General features: G+C 52.9%; 2 protein-coding genes across 3 annotated transcripts; one reads left to right on the top strand and one right to left on the bottom strand.

Annotated features, from left to right (window-relative positions):
• The first annotated feature begins 1161 nt into the window (after positions 1-1161).
• Positions 1162-10083, top strand: GPAA1 (glycosylphosphatidylinositol anchor attachment 1). Of its 2 annotated transcripts, none has more exons than XM_061607218.1 (13): positions 1162-1267; positions 1602-1693; positions 1834-2013; positions 3365-3476; positions 3586-3733; positions 4289-4390; positions 4820-5016; positions 5533-5729; positions 5889-6042; positions 6538-6633; positions 7386-7582; positions 7803-7973; positions 9332-10083. In XM_061607218.1, the coding sequence occupies exons 2-13, from the start codon at positions 1620-1622 to the stop codon at positions 9573-9575; spliced, it is 1872 nt and encodes a 623-aa protein (XP_061463202.1). In that variant the 5' UTR covers positions 1162-1267; positions 1602-1619; the 3' UTR covers positions 9576-10083. The 2 variants fall into 2 exon arrangements, with proteins under 2 accessions (XP_061463202.1, XP_061463201.1); XM_061607217.1 differs by lacking the exon at positions 1162-1267 and adding an exon at positions 1274-1492.
• A 3055-nt stretch (positions 10084-13138) lies between these two features.
• Positions 13139-17700, bottom strand: LOC133376359 (uncharacterized). Its single transcript, XM_061608339.1, has 2 exons — positions 16210-17700; positions 13139-16035 (listed from the first exon to the last, which is right to left on the bottom strand). The coding sequence occupies exons 1-2, from the start codon at positions 16942-16944 to the stop codon at positions 15691-15693; spliced, it is 1080 nt and encodes a 359-aa protein (XP_061464323.1). The 5' UTR covers positions 16945-17700; the 3' UTR covers positions 13139-15690.
• Between the last annotated feature and the right edge of the window lie 1223 nt (positions 17701-18923).

Here is an 18923-nt window from a genome sequence, read left to right as displayed (position 1 = left end):
CAGCACAGCCCCATCCCCCATGGGGCACAGTGGGACTGCAGCCATCAGAGTAATAAGAGCAAGAGTTGAGCCCCAGGTAACGCCGTGACCAGGCCTCAAAGCCTGTTACCTGCAGCATTTGCTGGCGAGGATGTTCAGGGCAATATGTCTTCATAACAGCCTGGAGCAGAAAGTGGGCTCATAGAAACGCAGCAGGCTACCTTATACCAAGTCACTGGTCCAGTTAACTCAGTACTGTCTATTCTACTAAGGTATCTCTGGCTCCCCGCTGTTTCAGGCAGGAGACGGTCCCAGCCCTACCCCACCTGGCGATGCCAGCAGGGACTGAACCTGCGGGTAAAGTGGAGGCTGTACCGCTTAGCCTGGGCCTATTCCTGAACTGGTGGAAGAGAGTTGCCCAGGGAAGCTCAGGCTGATCGTGGCGGGGAAGCCAGTTCTTCCATTCAGGAGATGCCTTGTCTCCACACATCTTGGGCCCACAAGAGTAAGGTTGCACTGATGGTAGCCGGTCTTGAGTAGGTCTGCCTGCTACAGTCAAACGAGGAGCGAGGGGGGTTGGCATGGGGTCCCAGCTCCAGTGCCAGCTGGCCTTCACTGGGTGCCCTCGGGCAAGCCCTCGTGGCTGACCTCGCAGACTTGGCCAAGGCCAAAGGACGTGGCCGCAGGCCTCCCCGGGTGCAGGGGCAGGGACTCGTCGGCTGCACCTTCCTGTCGGGTGCTTCTGGTGCGCAAGGAGGGCGCATCCCTATCCCAAGGCCACCCTCGAACGCCAGCCCGAGCAGGCAGCGAGGCCGCCTTTTCTGCACTAGCCATATTGGTCCCATGGCCGCGTGGCGCCGGTTAGTGGGCTTCACATCAGCGCTCGGCCCGCCCTGGGGCCAGTCGCTCTCGGGCTAGTCCACCTCACAGGGCTGTCGTGAGGATAAACTGAGGGGAGCAGAGAGAGCCCTGCCTCAGGGTGGCCTTGAGCAGCTTGGACGGAAGGCAGCCCCTGAAGCTTGCCAAAGACGAAACACAGGAGGAGGTGAAGCCCAGGCGGGGACGGGACAGGCGGTGTGGCGGGGCTCAGACGCACTCTGCGCGTGCTCAGAGAACGTCCCGCACGAGGGCCGTCCTCCTAGGGCTGGGCCCCAGCAGAGTTGCCAAGGCCACGGGCTCCGGAAGGGGCGGGACTTCCGCTCCTCAGTCGCCAGGGCCTCGGCGGGCGGGAGCCGCTCTAGGCTCCTCCCCTCGCTGATCCGTTCTGCGCGGCTGCCCAGGGAGGCAGGCAAGCAGGGAGGGGCCGGCCGTGGGGCCGATGGGCTGGGCTGGGCTGGGGGGCGCTCCCCCCGAGAGGAGGGCTTCTACCCGCGAGGGGCGCACCGACTTGGACGGGCAGAGACATTCACGGGGCGAGAGGAGAGGGATCCTCAGTGGCCGCTCCTCCTCCATCGCCTGGCCTGCCTGCCTGCCTCTGAGCGAGGACGGCCCGAGGGGAGGGGAGCGTCTGCCGGTTTGTGGGCTTCCCCCCCAGCCGTTGGCCACCGGGGGAGGGGAGGTCGGGTGGTGCAGCCCCCCCGCAGGACCCTGACGCCCCTTCTCTGTCCCCTCTCCCCCACCAGTGACCCGCCGCCGCTGCCATGGGGCTGCTGTCCGACCCCTACCGCCGGCGGGCTCTCTCTCGCCTCCTCCTCCGCCTCAACGCCCCGCTCTGGTGAGTGCACGACCCCTCCCCGGGCAGAGCCTCCTTGGCTTGGGAGGGCAGAGAGAGCTGTGGGCAGGAGGGGCCTGACACCCGGCCTCCCTCCTCCTCCTCCTCCTCCTCTTATCCCCCCGCCCCGTGTCTCTGTGCAGCATCCTGAGCTTCCTGGCCGGGCTGGGCTGGTTCCTAGGCTTGGCCTTCCCGCCCTTCACGCTGCGCATCTACATGTCGGAGAATGCCATGGGCTCCACCATGGTGGAGGAGTACTTCGCCTACGGGGAGCGCGCCCTGTCCTACGCCCGTGAGTTTGCTGGCCACAAGAAGAAGGCTGGGTGAGTGCCCCAGCCCACAGGGCGCCCCATAGCTTTCCTCCCTCCAGAGCGCCGTGGCTGCTGCTGAAGCCAAGAGGGTTGCCAGGGGAGCCCTGCCTGCGTGGGGCTGTGGCGCTCTTGGGGTGCAACATTGCCCCACACAAACACGAAGGCTCACTCTGGGCATTTCAGTGCTGTCCCTCATCTTCCCACTGACTGACTTGAGAGCCCCTGCACAGCTCAAGGGAATCCCAGGGTTTAAACACCTGGCCCTAGAAAGAGAAATCTCACACACTGCCAGGTTTTGGATATCGAAAAGAGGAAGCAATTGTGCCCCCCAGGGCAGTTTTGATTGGGTTTTATAGAGCCTGGCTGAGAGTCCAGAATCTGTAAGTTCAAATCCCCGCTCGTGTCTCCTGGGTGTCAAGGGCCAGCTAAAGATCACCCAAAAGGGAGTGGCTCAGGGGTCACGTGCCCTGCCACCTGTGCAGCCGTGGGCAAGCTGCGTAGTCCCCAGGAGCCCAGTCGCCCCACAGCTGGCAGTTGCGGACAAGGAAGGGGCTGGCTTGTGCCTCTGTGGTAAGCTGAGCAGGCTCTGGCCAGCTGCGGAGGACTAGCCTCAGAGGGAGGCAATGGGAAACCCCCCCTGAATACCACTTACCATGAACACCCTATTCATAGGGTAGCCATAAGTCGGGATCGACTTGAAGGCAGTCCATTTCCGTTTTGCTTTTACCACAGCAGCATTGCGCTCAAAGCAGCTCATAATAATAATGATGGCATTATAATTAGCAAACTAGTTAGGGCTGAGTGCTGCCATTTGGCTGAGCTTGGCATACTTTGGGCAGCCACTTTTTCCCTGTATTTTATAGTCTCTACAGTCAGGGAACTACACATATGCCTCCTTGAGTTCCTTGATAAAAGAAAGGCGAAATGTAAATGTAAGTAAGTAAAACAATAAATGTTTCTAGTGGGTAGATAAGCCTTATATTCCGTTTGGACTCCTGGATACGAAAAGTAAATTGTTGTTGGTGATTGTTAAATTCCTTTGGAGGTCCACCAAAATCATCTTTCAGAGACAATACAAGATTCTTGCTTTACTAAAGGAGAAACAGCGGGGGGGGAGTTGAGAATAGGATTCTACAAAATGCGCACATGATGTACAATGTGCATCTGCTAACTTCTCTTCGTATTGTGGTGACGCACCTTTGGATAACTTAGCTAGTCTAACTGAGCCTTCTGTCACCTGGACACCTTCCCCGTTCTCAAACAGGGCTTTGCTGTAAACACTGGGGGCCCAGTTCCGTTTGACGGAGCAGAAGAGAATCGCTGGGCCCGTGTTCCTCCATTCTGCTCCTTCCTCTCTTTCCAGGGGCATGCCGGTGGCCTGGCTGGAGAAGACCATGTGGAACCTGGGACTGGAGGTGTATAAGCAGCCCTTCTCCCGGACGCTCCCCTTCCCGGATGAGATGCGCGAGAGATATGTACGTGCCAGGCTTTCAGACTCCTCCTTGGGTGGGTGGCGGTCGTGGGGCGGGGACTGCATTGCAGCTTCAGGGAAATGAGCCCTTGCGGATTGCCTTCTCTTTGCAGATGGTGAAGGGTACCAATGTCTATGGGATTCTGCGGGCGCCCCGTGCGGCCAGTACAGAGTCCTTAGTGCTGAGTGTCCCGTGCAGCGAGGGGCAGCAGAACAACCAGGCCGTAGGCCTGATGCTGGCGCTGGCCTCCTATTTCCGAGGTGAGGGGGGGGGCGCTGGCTGCCCTTTGTCAGGCCTTTCAGGGTCTGTCAGCTGTTTAAGGTTAGGGCTGGGCAGGATCTTTCGCTGAACTGTAACTCTAAAGGTGCTGGTTTCCATTTTGTTTTGTGTGGTTTTCAATATTACAGTGTGACAGTGCATGGCATTTCCAAAAATTAGAGCCAGTGTGGCGTAGTGGTTAGAGTGTTGGACTACACCTTGGCAGAGCAGGGTTCGAATCCCCACACAGCCATGAAGCTCCCTGGGTGACCTTGGGCCAGTCAGTGCCTCTCAGCCTCAGAGGGAGGCAATGGGAAACCCCCTCCGAATACCGCTCTCCATGAAAACCCTCTTCATAGGGTCGCCATACGTCGGAATCGACTTGAAGGCAGTCCACTTCCATTTCAGACATGAGTGTGATTCAGTCTCCTCCCTGTGGCCCCTTCCCTGGCAGGGAGATCCGCTCCTGTCCTTTGCTCCTGGGGGGTGGGGTCAGTGGTGGGCCTGCCAAGGTGCAGGTGGCCGCGTGGGCTGCTCAGCTTGTCTCTCTCTCCTAGGCCAGATCTATTGGGCCAAAGATATCATCTTCCTGGTGAATGAGCACGACCTGGTTGGTATGGAGGCTTGGCTGGAGGCGTATCATGACGTCAACGTCACAGGTGAGAGGCAGTTTAGGGCGGTGGGGTAGGCAACCTCACCAGAGGAGTCTGCCTGGAGCATCCACTTTGGAGCTGGCCAGGGGGCGGATGCAGCCACTTCTTGTCCTCTTTTCTCATCTAGAGCAGCTCCTCCTGCTCCCATCTGCCTGCCTGCCCCATGCCTGGCACAGCCTCCAAAAGCCCTTTAATCATGCCAGCTGCTCCAGGATCCAGTTCTCCAGCAGCAAAGCTTTTTCCTGAGCCCACCAGAATCTGCCCTGCCCCATCACAGAACCGCAGGCTGTCGTTGTCTGTCTTCACGCTCAGGCAGCGGCTTGGAAAAGAGCTGTTGGAATTAATGCTGCGATACAAACTACCTCCACCTTTGGGTTTCGTTTTAGAAATCCAGGCCACGCATCCCCACCCACTTGGCCATCCTTTCCTCCCTAGAGATGCACTCATCGGGGATGTTGGGTCGAGCAGGAGCCATCCAGGCGGCCATCGCCCTAGAGCTGAGCAGCGATGTCATCACCAGCTTCGATGTGGCTGTGGAGGGGTTAAATGGGCAGCTGCCCAACTTGGACCTGGTCAACCTCTTTTACTCCTTCTGCCAAAAGAACAGCCTTCTCTGCACCATCCAGGGCAAGGTGGGTGGGAAGGGAGCTGTCCAGGGTGGCTGCGAGAGGGAGCTGCCTCATCTAGGCAGAGGCAGCCACGGTGCCTGCCGCAAAATGGCTCTAGCCGAGTTGTGTGGCTGGCTCCTTCCACATCGCTTGGATCGACTGCCTCTCTCACCTTAGCCTGGTAGGTCTCCTTGCTTCCCCTGAACCCGGGGACAGTGTCCACCTAGTGGGGGATGAGGTGTGGGACAGGCTCTTGGGTGTGAACACAGGAACCTGCCTTAGGGTGAGCCGGGCTGTTGGTCCCTCTCGACCAGCGTTGTCTGCTCTGACTGGCAGTGGCACTGTGGGGCCTCAGGTCAAGAGAGGAGCCTTTTCCACCATCTGAGGGCCTTGAACTGAAGTGCTGCCACGGACCAGGCCCCGGGGAGCTTCTGTCCCCAGAGCATGTGCTTGGCTGCCAGTCCATACCAGAGGGGAGCCTGGATCGCACCCTGCCCAGTCCCCAGCACCGCCCACTCTTCCTTTCTTCCCTCCCTCCAGCTGCAGCGCTCCGACTGGGACTCCCTGCCGGCCTACGCCCACTCCCTGCAAACACTGCTGCTGATGGTGCTGAAGCAGGCCTCTGGCCGGCCTCAAGGAGACCATGGCCTCTTCCTGCGCTACCACATCGAGGCCATCACCCTCCGCGGCATCAACAGCTTCCGGCAGTACAAGTTTGACATGAGCACGATTGGCGCGTGAGTACGGCAGCGGGCAGCTCCCGCGGCAGAAGGAGGGGTCCCGGGGCGTGCGTGCTTTGGAGGCAGCAGGAGCAGGCCTTGGCTTGCGTGGAGGCTGAGGCATGCACGCCTGCCTCGGGAGGGGGATGTTGCGCCTCACTCTCCCCCTTCCCCCAGGACCCTGGAGGGGATGTTCCGGAAGCTGAACAACCTGCTGGAACGCCTCCACCAGTCCTTCTTCTTCTACTTGCTTCCGTCGCTCTCCCGCTTTGTCTCCATCGGGGTCTACATGCCGGCCCTTGGCTTCCTCATCCTCATCTTGGTCCTCAAGATATCCTCATTTGTGGGGAGGGGAGAAGGCAGGTGGGCGGTGGGCTGGGCCTCTGCCTCTCGCCACTATGGAGTCAGGACCCAGGGCAGGCACGGCAAAGGGGCACCTTCCATTTGAGCAGCCCAGCCGCGTGACCAGCTGATGGGCTTTGGAAAGCAGCTGCAGAAATACCTGGGGGGCAGGTTTATTGGTGGTCGTCAGCTCATATGGCTGAGTCTCCGTTTCTAGGAGCAGACTCACTCTGACTACCAGGCACTGGTGCCCTGGGAGCCAGGCTGGCCACTGAAGAGAGACTGCTGAACTTGATGGGCCTCTGGTCTGAAGCCAGAGGGTCTGCACCGACCAGCTGGGTGAGCAAACAGAGGCAGCCGCAGAGCACCTCCATCCCTCATCTGGGTGAGTTAAGGGGTGGGGGGTTGTGGAAGAGTTCTTGGCTTGACTACGCAAGTCCTCCAAGGTTCCGGCTTTTCCTTGACTCCCCCCCCCGGTCTTTACGCCCTGGAGCTGTGGATGAAGCTCAGCAGATACGACCTGGACCCAGATGACCGGCTCTGCGATGGAGACCAAGGTCCGCCTCCTGTTGCTGTGGAGGTAAGACATGGTGGGAGGCCGCAAGAGTGTAGGTGAGCCTGGGGAGGGTTTGGTGGGCAGTGCGGACCTTTCCTGCCCTTGGAGAGGACCATACTTCTCCCTACTTGCAGTAATGCAGGGCTGCCATCCGAAGCATCTGTGGAGGCCAGCAGCTTCTTGCTTCTGGTAACTCATAATCGCTCTACAACCAGCCCTCTCCCACACTTGCTCCTTGATTGCACCACAGTCAGTAATGAGAGCACACTCAAAACAGCGTGGCTGGCTGGCTGAGAGAGGGAACAACCTGCAATAATCAGATGTCGGATATGTTATTTCCCCCCGCCCTGCACCCGTGAGGACTGGAGACTTTCTCTAAAACGAGAGCTTAAAGATCCTAAGGAAACGGCAGGCCCTTAACAGCTACAAGTTGCAACCTCCACCATTCTAGCCCCAGGATGCTGTGCAGGGTCAAGGTGGCACTGCCTATTTGGTAGAACTGCGTGCAGTGGGGGCTGTCTGTTTTAGTTTAGTACAGCTCCCCAAACCCCTTTACACAATTAATTATTCTTGTGTGAAAGTGGAGATGTCATGTTCACACAGTGTTTCGCAGTGACTTTCATTCTGCTTGGCAGGCAAGAAGGGCTGCTTCAGCCCTACCTTTCCAGTCCTGGTAGCAGGTGACCGTGGGTCCCATGGGCTTTGGCCCAGAGTTTCTTACGCAGGTCAGTCATCCTGCCTGCTTGAGAGCACCTTCTCCCTTTTCTCTTGCCCAGGAGCCCAAGCCCGGCCTGCTGATGCTGGTGCCCCCGCTGCTGATCTGCCACGTTACGGGCCTTGCCCTCTACTTCGTGCCAATCCTGGGGCAGCAGGTGGCCACACAGCACTTCCCTGTCTCCGAGTCGGAGGCCGTGGTGCTCACCGTCATTGCCATCTACGTGGCGGGGCTCGCCCTGCCCCACAACACACACAGGTGACGGGGATGTGGGGGGGGTTGTAGACTGCCAAGGTCAGGTGACCTGAGGTCAGGTGACTCTGCCTGCCCCCTGCAGAAGGGGGCAGGGAGATGGCAGAGAGTGGAGGGGTGCAGGATTGCACCAGACACACTGGGACCAGCTCCATGATGCTGCGTCTCCAAAAGGGTGTGTGTGGCTGCACCACTTGCTGACAGACTCTGTGTTTCTGCCTTGCAGGGTCTTGACGGGCTCTGGAAGTGATCGTGGCTGGATGATGCTGAAGCTGGTTTCCCTCTTGTATTTGGCCGTGCAGCTGAGCTGCATTTCCCTCATCAATTTCTCCCTGGGCTTCTTGCTGGCTGTCACGATGGTGCCTGTAGCTGCTGTTGTCCAGCCTACGGGGCCCAAGTATGTATGAGGCTAGACTAGTTCCTGCTTCTGACCACTCCCCAGGAATCAGGCCATGGAGTTGTCCTCACGGGGCCTCTGAGAGGAGAATGTCTGGGTGAATTGCAGGGGGCGGGTGCTGTTGCTTGGTTGGAATTAGGAGGTGCCAAGTGGATGACGGATCCGCCTCTTCCTGCCACCAGACTCTGGCCTCCAGCTACAAGTGGGAGTTGTAACCTTGCAGCGTCTGGAGGGTCACGTCCCTGCCCTAGAGAAGCTGCCGTGTCCCTCTGTGGTTGGTCCTTTGTCCTGCCCAGGATGCAATTCTTCTGAAGGGAAAAGCAAGTAGTGAAATATCGGCAGCACCAAGTGTGCTTCTGTAGCATGGCCTTTGTCAGAACACACTGGATGATGATGATGATGCAGACGCATTTTACTATTATCCTTATTAAATGTATATCCCGCCCTTCCTCCCAGAAGGAGCCCAGGGTGGCAAACAGAAACAGTTAAAACATTTTAAAACACCTTAAAAACAAAGGACATAAAAACATATTAAAACATCTTTTAAAAAACATCTTAAAAAGCAATTCCAAAACAGACACAGCCTGGGATAAGATCTCTACTTAAAAGGCTTGTTGAAAGAGGAAGGTCTTCATTAGGCGCCAAAAAGACAGCAGAGATGGCGCCTGCCTAATATTCAAAGGGAGGGAATTCCAAAGGGTTGGTGCCGCCACACTAAAGGTCCGTTTCCTATATTGTACAAAACAAACCTCCTGATAAGATGGTATCTGCAGGAGGCCCTCAACGGCAGAGCGCAGTGATCGATTGGATCTATAAGGGCTATGACATTTTGCACAGTTGAGGTTTTTAAAAAAAGCTTGTAGAGAAAATGGATAGGTTATTTTGTAAAAAAATGATGGGTAAAGAGTCCCTCTTCCCATGCTTTTTACACAGTGGAGCGGGGGCAGGGCCCTTGGGGAGTGTGTCCCTGCAGGCTTCCCAGTTTTGTAAGATTTTTGGCCCTGGTCCAGGGGAAGGGCTGCAGCTCAGTGGCAGACCACCTGCTTGGCATGCAGAAGGTCCCAGGCTCAACCCCTGGCAGCGTCCCCAGGTAGGGCTGACGCAGATTCCCTGTCTGAACACCCAGAGAGCTGCTGCTGATCTAGGCAGTCCTGAGCAAGTTGGACCAGTGGTCTGACATGGTGGAAGGCCGCTTCCTGTGTCCTGCTAATCAGGCCGGTGGGTATTCAGGACTTGGAGAAGGAGCTTGATGAGGCAAGATCAAGTCCTGGCCTTTCCCACCAGATCTCGGAGCAGGTTTGTGGCACAGGAGGCCACAGCTCTGCCCTGAGGTGTGTTTGCCTGCTTTCTCCTTGCAGATATCTCTATGCTGTGCTGCTGGTCCTGGTCACCCCAGCCGCCACCCTGCTGTCCTGTATCTTCTTGTACCAAGAGCTCATCGAGTACCCGATCTCCGTGCTGGAGGGCTGGCAGCACTTCTTGCAGGCTATTGCAGAAGGGTTGCTGGACCACCATCTCTACGGGTCCATTCTGTTCCCCTTCATTGCCGTCTTCGTCTACCCCTGCTGGCTGCTGCTCTGGAATGTGCTCTTCTGGAAGTAGCCTTCCCTGCCGTGGCCGCCGTGCTCAAATTGCCCTGCCCAGGTCTCATCTGGATGAGACTTTCCAGAGGAAGTTGGTGGAGGCCTGCCCTCTGGTTTCTGACAAGTGAAACTTGAGGGGGTGGGTGGGTCAGGCCTGAGGGAGCCTGCAGCTGGAACTCTTTTGGGCATGGCTGCTTTGGGGGCTTCCTGGGCTTGCTGGATTCCATGTCCGTACAAGCTGCAGGTACTAACCCTACAATAGTTCTGGGTGTGGCAAGAAGGCAGCTGCCTGGAGCTCACAGGAGAGGGGAGCTGGAAGGGCCCTGCTCTAAATTCTTGCGAGTGGAGGCATGAGCCTCACGCTTAGGGGCACGGCGCAGGCACAGGTCCTGTACACCAGCTGTTCTTTGGTGGTTGCAACTTGCAGGTGGTGCAGAGCGCATGCTGCATGCGGCTGAGAATTGGGCTCTGATGTTAAAGTTCCCGGGGGGGGGGGAGTGAGAGAGTGGCTGTGTACGAGGTTTAAAAGAGAAATAAAGACAAATGGTTTTCATAAGGTGCATTTATATTCATCCTGACTTGTTGCCAAAAATGTGGCTCTTGGAGTAGCCACCAACAGTTTAAAATACCAGCTGTAGCATTACCCTCGCTGTAGTACCCTTGTAGTGATGAGTGGGCTTGCGTGTTCCAATGAACCCTGTGAGCGATGCCGTCGGGAGTCATGCACTCCCAGCAGGGTCACCCATGGCGGTAAGGTCAAGGGAGAGGAACCAGACAAAGAACGATCCAAGAAAGTCCTCAATGGCAGAACAGGCAAAGGATAACTATATATATGTTACAGTGAGTGTGAAGGCGGATGAAGGCTACAGCAGATAAAGGACTTCCAATCGTCGTGGTACCCATGACATTGGATCAAAGCCTTTTTCGGTTAAGATTGTGTGTTGATCGTGGTGCGCCGATCTCCCCACATAAAACAAATTCACACACAGGCTTCTTCCATAACAAAAGTCCCATGGCAATCAGCAAATGGCGATGGGGGCAGTACTGTGAAATCCAGAAGCCTCTAGTCATGGACTGGTACATCAGCGGTGGATACAGATTCAGACAGATCTATTGTTAAAGACTATATTTTGGAAGACAATCTTAGTCATGAGTGATCGCCAAGAAGAAGCGTTATAACATTAAAATGATGGAAGCCTAAGCAACCAGCCTCTAACGAAGGAGGGTTCACCACCCGAGGTGTTACATGACCTCCATAGTCAACTGTCAAAACAGCCTCTTCCAAATAGAAATTGCTTCAGCCATGTGCCTAACAGCGCAAGGACACATCTGATGGCAGTCTCCTCGAGTAGAGTTCCACAAAAGGGGAGACCGTGGAAAAAACCTTGAGCTGCCTTGTTGCTCATCTCCCCTCAGGGGCGGCTGCACCTCAAGTAGGCTACCTGAGAAGATCTCCATGTATGTGGGTGAGGCGCTGCTTCACCTAAGCCCCAGGAAGGCAACACCAGCCCTTGGAGTAGGGCTCTGACTCAAAGACTGCCTCACAGGCAATGCAGAGCAGTGAAGGGAGGCAGAGATGATATGCAACGAGGAGAGTCCCTGCAGAAAAAGCAATGGGGGAGGGGGATAATAAAATATTTGAGGAAGATCATGGGGGGCTCATTATCCCAAAGAATTGGAAGCTGTAGTGGAGGCCCCTGCCTAAATTTATCATTTCATTTATAATTATATCCTGCTCTTCCTCCCAGAAGGAGCTCAGGGTGGCAAACAAAAACACTAACATATTTTTAAAAAGCGTCTTTTAAAAATATATATTAAAAAGCAATTCCAATTAGCAGGGGGCGGGTGAGGACTATGGGGAGAAAGACTCTGCCCTTGGTGCATTTTGTTAAAACTATACAGAGCATTTGAGAAGTTTCAACTGACATTCTTTAGATAATCATGTCCCGTTAGGCAGAAGGCAACTGCTTTCAGACCATAAAATTCTGTTAAATCATGAGAAAGAATACTGTAATGATGTTGTTGCTGTTATGTGCCTTCAAGTCGATTATGACTTATGGCGACTGTATGAATCAGCGACCTCCAAGAGCATCTCTCGTGAACCACCCTGTTCAGATCTTGTAAATTCAGGTCTGTGGCTTCCTTTATGGAATCAATCCATCTCTTGTTTGGCCTTCCTCTTTTTCTGCTCCCTTCTGTTTTTCCCAGCATTATTGCCTTTTCTAGGGAATCCTGTTTTCTCATTATGTGTCCAAAGGATGATAACCTCAGTTTCATCATTTTAGCTTCTAGTGACAGTTCTGGTTTAATTTGTTCTAAAACCCAGTCATTTTTCTCAGGCCATCATGGTATGCACAAAGCTGTCCTCCAAAACCACATTTCAAATGAGCTGATTTTTCTGTTACCAGCTTTTTTCACTGTCCAACTTTCACATCCATACATAGAGATTGGGAATACCATGGTCTGAATGATCCTGACTTTAGTGTTCAGTGATACATCTTTGCTTTGAGGACCTTCTCTAGTTCTCATAGCTGTCCTCCCCAGTCCCAGCCTTCTGATTACTTGACTATTGTCTCCATTTTGGTTAATGACTGTGCTTAATAATGTATTGATAATCGTTGACAAGTTCAATGTCTTCGTTCTCAGCTTTAAAGTTACCTAAATCTTTAGTCTTGACATTCAGCTGTACTCCTGCTTTTGTGCTTTTCTGTTTAACTTTCATCAGCATTCTAGGCCCCCATGATTATCAGCGCATCTTGTTTTGGTGTATGATCAATTTCTTCCTATACTTCTGTGTAAAATCTCTCCAATTCCTCTTCTATAGGAATATAGGAATCAAATTGATTATATAATTGGTAGCAGAAGATGGAGGTTCCATACTTTCTGCAAAAACAAGACCAGGAGCAAACTGCGGTACAGATCATGAGCTGGTCGTATCAAAAATCAGAGTAAAGCTAAAGAACAACAAAGCAATCATAATGCCAAAATACAATTTAAACAACATACAATTTAAATAAAAATAAATAAACGGGGGGAGGAGTGGGGTGGGGTCAATGGCCGCCTTGGACCTCCCTGGTGTGTGCCGCTCTCCGCCAAGGCTTCCCCTCTGGGATTAGCCGCCCTGGACAACACTGCAGGGGGCTATAAATCCCTTCCAGCCTGGCCACCAACAGGCACTATTCAAAGCAGACTGCACTGCAGGGTTGTTGTTCTACAGCCCTTCGGCAGAGCTCCTGCTTCGCATGTCCCCCCCGGGGGGATCAATCCCCAATGGCGTCTCAGGATAGGTCGGCGGGGGGGGGGGAAGAGAGAGACAGACCCCCCCTCAGCCCTGGCTCTCTCCTTGGAGAGCTGCTCCTGACAGGTGGCGTAGAGAGAGGGGAGGACAGAGAGGCCCCCAGCCGGAATCTCCGGTGGAGATCGAAGGCGGCATTGCTGCAAAGTGGCGTCGCTCTGGGCGTTGGCATCTCCATGGTGGAGTCCGTTGTTAGGTCCAAACCCAACACGCGAGTCGCCTCTGTCAACCCCAACTCGCTTACACCCGAGAAAGTGCGGAGTTGAGTGCAAATGAACCCACTATCAGAGATCAAATAAAGACCAGACAATTCCTTTGCAAAGGGGACCCAATACTTACAAGCCGAAGCAGGCCAGCATGGGAACCTCGTTTATTGGTGTCTTAAGGTTTATATAGGTTCACCCTGAAGTTTACAATATCGGGCTCACATCATAAAATACAAAAGAAGCAATTGCTAGATATTATAGCCTCAGGGCATGTGTAAGGAGGTAAAGGGGTACCGGGGAAAGGACAAAGTAGAAACATTGAGACTATCTTTCAGACTCTATGTCTGCATACTTCGCATGTCCTTGAGATAAGCATTATGCAGCAACAGACAAAGGCAACTATTGAGGGGAGGCCCAGCTGCAACCGGGCGCCCCATAAGTTGGAGACAGACATAAAATTGCTTTGCTTGCATATCAAAGGGTTTCACAAGTCAAGGTTTGTGGGGCAGCGGAACAACTTTTAACATTTCTATGCAAAGGCACATTTGTAGCAATAAGCAAGGTTATAGGCATAGATGTGATACAAGAGATACATAATAGGGAAGTTTCCAGCTTAAACCGGCTTTTATTATTCGAGCCACTGGAATGTAGGTAAGGGTCAGGTCACCAGGAAATAAACCGACATTTTATATCAAAAGTCATCTAAAGGCCACTTTGGTCCTATTTCCTATGATGCCCAAGCTGGTTCAGGTAAGACAAGTGAATTATAGTTTTACAGGCAACTGGGGTTCAAATCCAATCCTAACAGTCCCCCCTTTCAGCCCTGAGAGACTAACTAGTCTCTCAGGTAGCTGTATTACCTTGCTTGGGTTGCCAGATCGGTCTCAAAGCCATTTCCATGTAGGTCGGCTGTGGTTTCCGGGAAAATGACAGTGTGAGTCTGTTTAGACAGACAGAGGCCAATTGCATCAAATTCGGAATACATTGCAAGCAACAGCAAACAGAAATCAATAGGGTGATTACCATAACAATGTAAAATAAAATTTTGTGCCAGTCTGGCCATGCCGAAAACCAATCAGAAAAACCAGAGAACAAGGAAAAATTCCCAATGCGCTCAACCTCGTGATAGATCTTCCCGATATCATTAATGTGTTTAATAACATCAGCTTTGCTGTCCGTAATATGGGTACAACATTCGCTCCCTATTAGCGAACAGACCCCCCCGTGAGAGCTTAATAAAAAAATCCAAGGCGAGCTGGTTTTGCAAAACTACAGTTCTAACTTGTCCCTGCTCATTTGTGAGGTCCGAAAAGGAGATAGCTGAATCATTCATAAAATGTTCAAAGGCTTGGGAAAGTTCTATGAGTTCCTGGTATGTTTTTGCTGGCCCATACATTGGAAAAAAACCTCTCAATACTGCCTCCCCTGTGCCTCTTTTGTTACGACGGCGCAGAGTTGGCAGGGTGGGGGAAACCCGGAGCCCTGGCACCACCCTCCCTAAAGTACAGGTCCAAGAGCCCGATGTTGGTAGTTTCCTTACCGCTGAGTGTCCACAAAGCCACCAGAGTCCAGCTGGGGTTTGGTGATTCACTAAGTCCGTGAGGAAAGGCACTAAGTGATGGTCTGCAAAAGTCAGCCGCAGCAAATGCTGCCAGATGGATAACCATGTTAGGCCCGCTGCCCTGTGTGTCCCATTTACAAATGTCCAATTACCCGGGTTTGTAGAGAAAATTAAGCCATCACACATCATACCTCCCGTCGGCTGGCTTCCACTGCCTACACAAACTGACCTGGCAATGGGCCCGCTTAAGACCAGCCCCCCTTCCAATTCCTGTGAGCTGGAATGTGACGCAAAAGAAAGATACTCCTTTAACGGCAAAGGGGCCCCGGTCAAGGGGACTCCAGCTTGACCATGTGGGGGTGTATGGGCACAGACATAGCAAGTACCATTCTTGGGGGCTGTCTCTTCCATCAAGGCAACAAACGTGTTTCCATCCCACCCATCGCCTATTTTTGTGTTCCTTTGCCTGAATCCACCTATTGTTTTTACTTCATGTGTGGCCTGTTTTACCTGATTTTGTGGGGGTTTCTGTGCCCTCAGCTTATCATTCAGTCATGCATAACAGGATGGTATACCGACACCCACACAAAACTTCTCTTTTTCTGTTGTCTTGATCTGAAAAGTAAGCATGTTATACTCCGATCTTATAGTATTTACATCCAAATTAGAGGAACAACCATAGTTAGGCATGGGGTGATATTGTCTGCACCGAAGTGCGAGTCGGATGGGCCATTCAATTTCCACGCGGATGCAATGTGCTGTCCAGCTGCCTGTGTAGTTGTGTTGTAATATAACAGCCGCTTTGTGACATAAACGTCCCGCAATGTCAGCCTTCACCATTCCCTCCCGTATTTGGTCCACATCGTACAGAAAAGGGTCCGGGCAGTCCTGTGTTTTGGGTATTGTTCGTCTGAAATCTTTCAGGTAATAATAGTCATTGTCACTGCATATTTTCACATTGGGGGGGCAACAAAGAGACCAGGCATGGTGGATCAAGACGCCTCCGGCCCACAAACAAACAAGCATCCCCCATTCTTGTCGGGTCATCTCAGCGTTGGCGTGGTACTATCGTTCACTCAATATCTGCATCCTGAAAGGGAAGTTGAGCTGCTTGCCACTGGCCGGTTTCTTCGTTCCTCTGCAAGCGTATTTTGGGGACCCGGGGCGGTGGAGCCGCTGCCACTACCACAGGCTTCACGTGGGAATGATGTATCCACGACTTTCGCCCTTCCAGGAAGACGGCTGCTTGTGTAGATAAAAGGACTTGGTGTAGTCCTGTGTATCGTGGCTGCAGGGAATCGCCCCTCACGAATTTCTTTGCCCAAACAAAGTCCCCTGGGCGAAATGGATGCACTTGGTCCTCAAGGGGCACCGTCTTGGTAAGTCCAGCAGTTTTCCACAACTCGCGGATTCTATTCTGCAGAGAAAGATACTGGGATACAGTTATGTGATCCCCCCCCAATAGTGAAACATCCACATTTGGCAAGCTCCCCCCTTTTGTTGGAGGCCTGCCATACATTAATTCATACGGTGAGAGCCCTAAGGCTCGGGTAGGACGGGTACGCAAATGGAAAAGAACGAGAGGGAGTACCTGAGGCCACCTTAAACCTGTTTCCTGCGTATACTTAGCCAATGCAGTCTTAATCTCCCGGTTCTGTCTCTCCGTCGCTCCGGACGATTGTGGATGATAAACAGTATGAAACAGGTGTTTGATTCCCAGACCTTCTTCGACTTTTGCCAGAATCTGTCCTGTGAAGTGTGTTCCTCGATCTGAATCTATTACCTCTGGAACCCCGAACCGTGGTATTATCTCTTTTAGTAGTAATTTGGCCACCGTTGTGGCGGTGGCATTTGTGGTTGGGAATGCCTCTATCCATGCTGTTAAGGGACATACCATGACCAAGAGGTGTTTCTTCCCTTCAGCCTTTGGGAGATCAACAAAGTCAATTTGAATGTGTAAGAATGGTGCAGCCGGTACGGGTCTACCCCCTTGCGGGGCCCTATTCGGTAGGGCTGGGCCGTTTGCTTGGCAAATGTGACATGCTTTCACTATTGCACCACATACTGGTTGAATTCCGGGGGCATACCAGAAACGCGTGATCGAGTCCACTAACGCGTGTGTACCATAAGGACCCCCATGGTCATGGAACCATTTTGCTGCTGTTTGGTACAAGGCTCTGGGAAGGCATGCTCGACCGTCAGGCATGGTCCATAACTGCTGCTTCAGGATTGCTCCTAGCTCAGTCCATCGCTTTAATTCCTGCGGGGGTACTGAAACAGATACAGGTGAAACAAAGGCAGTGGTTACCAGCGCCAGAGTCGGCATGCTTATAGGAAACAATGCCACCTGGCGCGCAGTCTGATCTGCCAGGGCGTTTCCGAGGGTTACAGGATCTTGCTCCTTGGTGTGTGCTTTGCAATGCACCACGGCTAGCTGTGAAGGTTCAAGAATAGTTTGCAATAACTTTTGCACAAGTTCCAGATGCTGGATGGTTTTACCTCCAGCAGTTGTAAACCCCCTGTATTTCCACAAATGGATATGACAATGTATAACCCCGAAGGCATACCTGCTATCTGTGAAGATGGTCACCTTTTTACCTGCCGACAACTGGCATGCTGTAGCCAGAGTGTAAATTTCTGCTGCTTGTGCTCCCCACCGTCCTGGGAGCGCTGCTGCCTCTATTACTTCCCACTGCGTTGTTATAGCAAAGCCCGTGTATCTTACCCCATCCTGGTAGTATGAGCTGCCGTCAGTGAAAAGAACGCTATCTGAGTCTGGCAGCGGTTCGTCAGACAAGTCAGGTCTGATCTGTAAAGTAGATTGCAGAACTTGTACGCAGTCATGATCCGGAAAAGGCGGAGGCAGTTCAGGCAGAAGGGTGGCTGGGTTTAACGGCCCACAACGTTCAAACCGCACGTTAGGATCCTCCAGCAGCTCCACTTCCAGTTGTTGCTGTCTCTGTGCTGAAAACTGTCTCTGTGCTGTACACCGCCCTGAGAGCTCGTCGCTATAGGGCGGTTTAAAAGCGTAATTAAATAAATAAATAAGTAAATAAGTAAATAAAAGACTTGAGTGGTGCCTTTTCGCAATAAAGCTGAGAGTGCGTGTGAAGTCCAGACAGTGGTGGAGTGACCAAGGGTCAATCCTTTTACTTTAGTCAGGAGTAAAGCTGCCGCTGTCAGCATGCGTGTGCATGTGGGGGTCCCGCGAGCTACATTGTCAATTTGCTGTGAATAAAATGCCACTGGGAAGTGACTGGGACCATATAGTTATGTCAAAACTCCGCTGGCCACCCCCGATCTCTCATGCACAAACAAATGAAAGGGTTTACCGTAATTCGGTGGTTTCAAAGACATAGAAGTAGCTACGCTTTGTTTCAGCAATTCAAACGCCTTTTCATTGTCCCGGCTCCATTGTATCAGATCAGGAGCTTTATTCGCGGTAAGCGCATATAGCGGTTTACTCAATTCTCCACAGGATGGCAGCCATGGTCTGCAAAACCCAATCAGCCCCAAGAAACCTCTCAATTGTCTCTTTGTCTGTGGAAGTGGGCAATTTTGTATAGTAGAGACGCGCCCGGGGTCCATTTGTCGCCCTTCTGGCGTCAGAATAAAACCCAAATATTTAACTTTGTCTGATAGCCACTGGATTTTCTTCGGGTCAATTTTATGACCCCTTGAATGCAAGTATAACAGAAAAGCCTTACCGTCTTCTCGCAGCGCCCCCTGGTGTCCATTCGCGATCAAAATGTCATCAACGTTCAGAACTGAACCCCCTTTTGGGGTGAACCCCTCGAGGTCGTCTCGCAGGCACTGGCTAAACACCCCGGGACTGTCGCAGTATCCCTGAGGAATTCGGGTCCAAACGAAAGAGCGCTGATCCCATTCGAACCCGAACAAATGCTGCGTATCTGGGTGGAGAGGAATGCTGAAAAAGGCATTTTTTTAGATCAATGACGGTAAACCACTTCGCGTCCCATGGAATCTGGCTGATGATTGTCACTGGGTCGGGGACAACAGTGTGTAAGGGGACCACATACCTGTTTACCGCCCTCAAGTCCTGGCAAAACCTCCACCAGACTGGATCTCCGGGTTTCTTTGGGGGTTTCTTTATAGGTAGAATAGGTGTGTTGCAGGGGGTCCGCTGCGGCCGGATGACTCCTTTTGCAATAAAGCCTTCTATTATGGGGCATAGGCCTTCTCTTGCTTCCAATGATAAAGGATATTGTGCAACATTGGGTGGCGGAAGGAACGGCTTTACCTGGATTCTTACAGGGCTTACCGATCGCAGCAGTCCCACATCCG

The sequence above is a fragment of the Rhineura floridana genome, chromosome 1, assembly GCF_030035675.1.
Source record: "Rhineura floridana isolate rRhiFlo1 chromosome 1, rRhiFlo1.hap2, whole genome shotgun sequence".
NCBI classification, from domain to species: domain Eukaryota; kingdom Metazoa; phylum Chordata; class Lepidosauria; order Squamata; family Rhineuridae; genus Rhineura; species Rhineura floridana.
This window is presented reverse-complemented; position numbering and strand designations above follow the sequence as displayed.

Coding starts and splice junctions, on each gene's coding strand:
- GPAA1 (XM_061607218.1), top strand. CDS start 1,620: ATGGGGCTGCTGTCCGACCCCTACCGCCGGCGGGCTCTCTCTCGCCTC. Junction 5,017..5,532: donor TCTGCACCATCCAGGGCAAG/GTGGGTGGGAAG, acceptor CCCTCCCTCCAG/CTGCAGCGCTCCGACTGGGA. Junction 7,583..7,802: donor CTGCCCCACAACACACACAG/GTGACGGGGATG, acceptor TCTGCCTTGCAG/GGTCTTGACGGGCTCTGGAA.
- LOC133376359 (XM_061608339.1), bottom strand. CDS start 16,944: ATGCCGACTCTGGCGCTGGTAACCACTGCCTTTGTTTCACCTGTATCT. Junction 16,036..16,209: donor CAGGTTTAAGGTGGCCTCAG/GTACTCCCTCTC, acceptor CTTTCTCTGCAG/AATAGAATCCGCGAGTTGTG.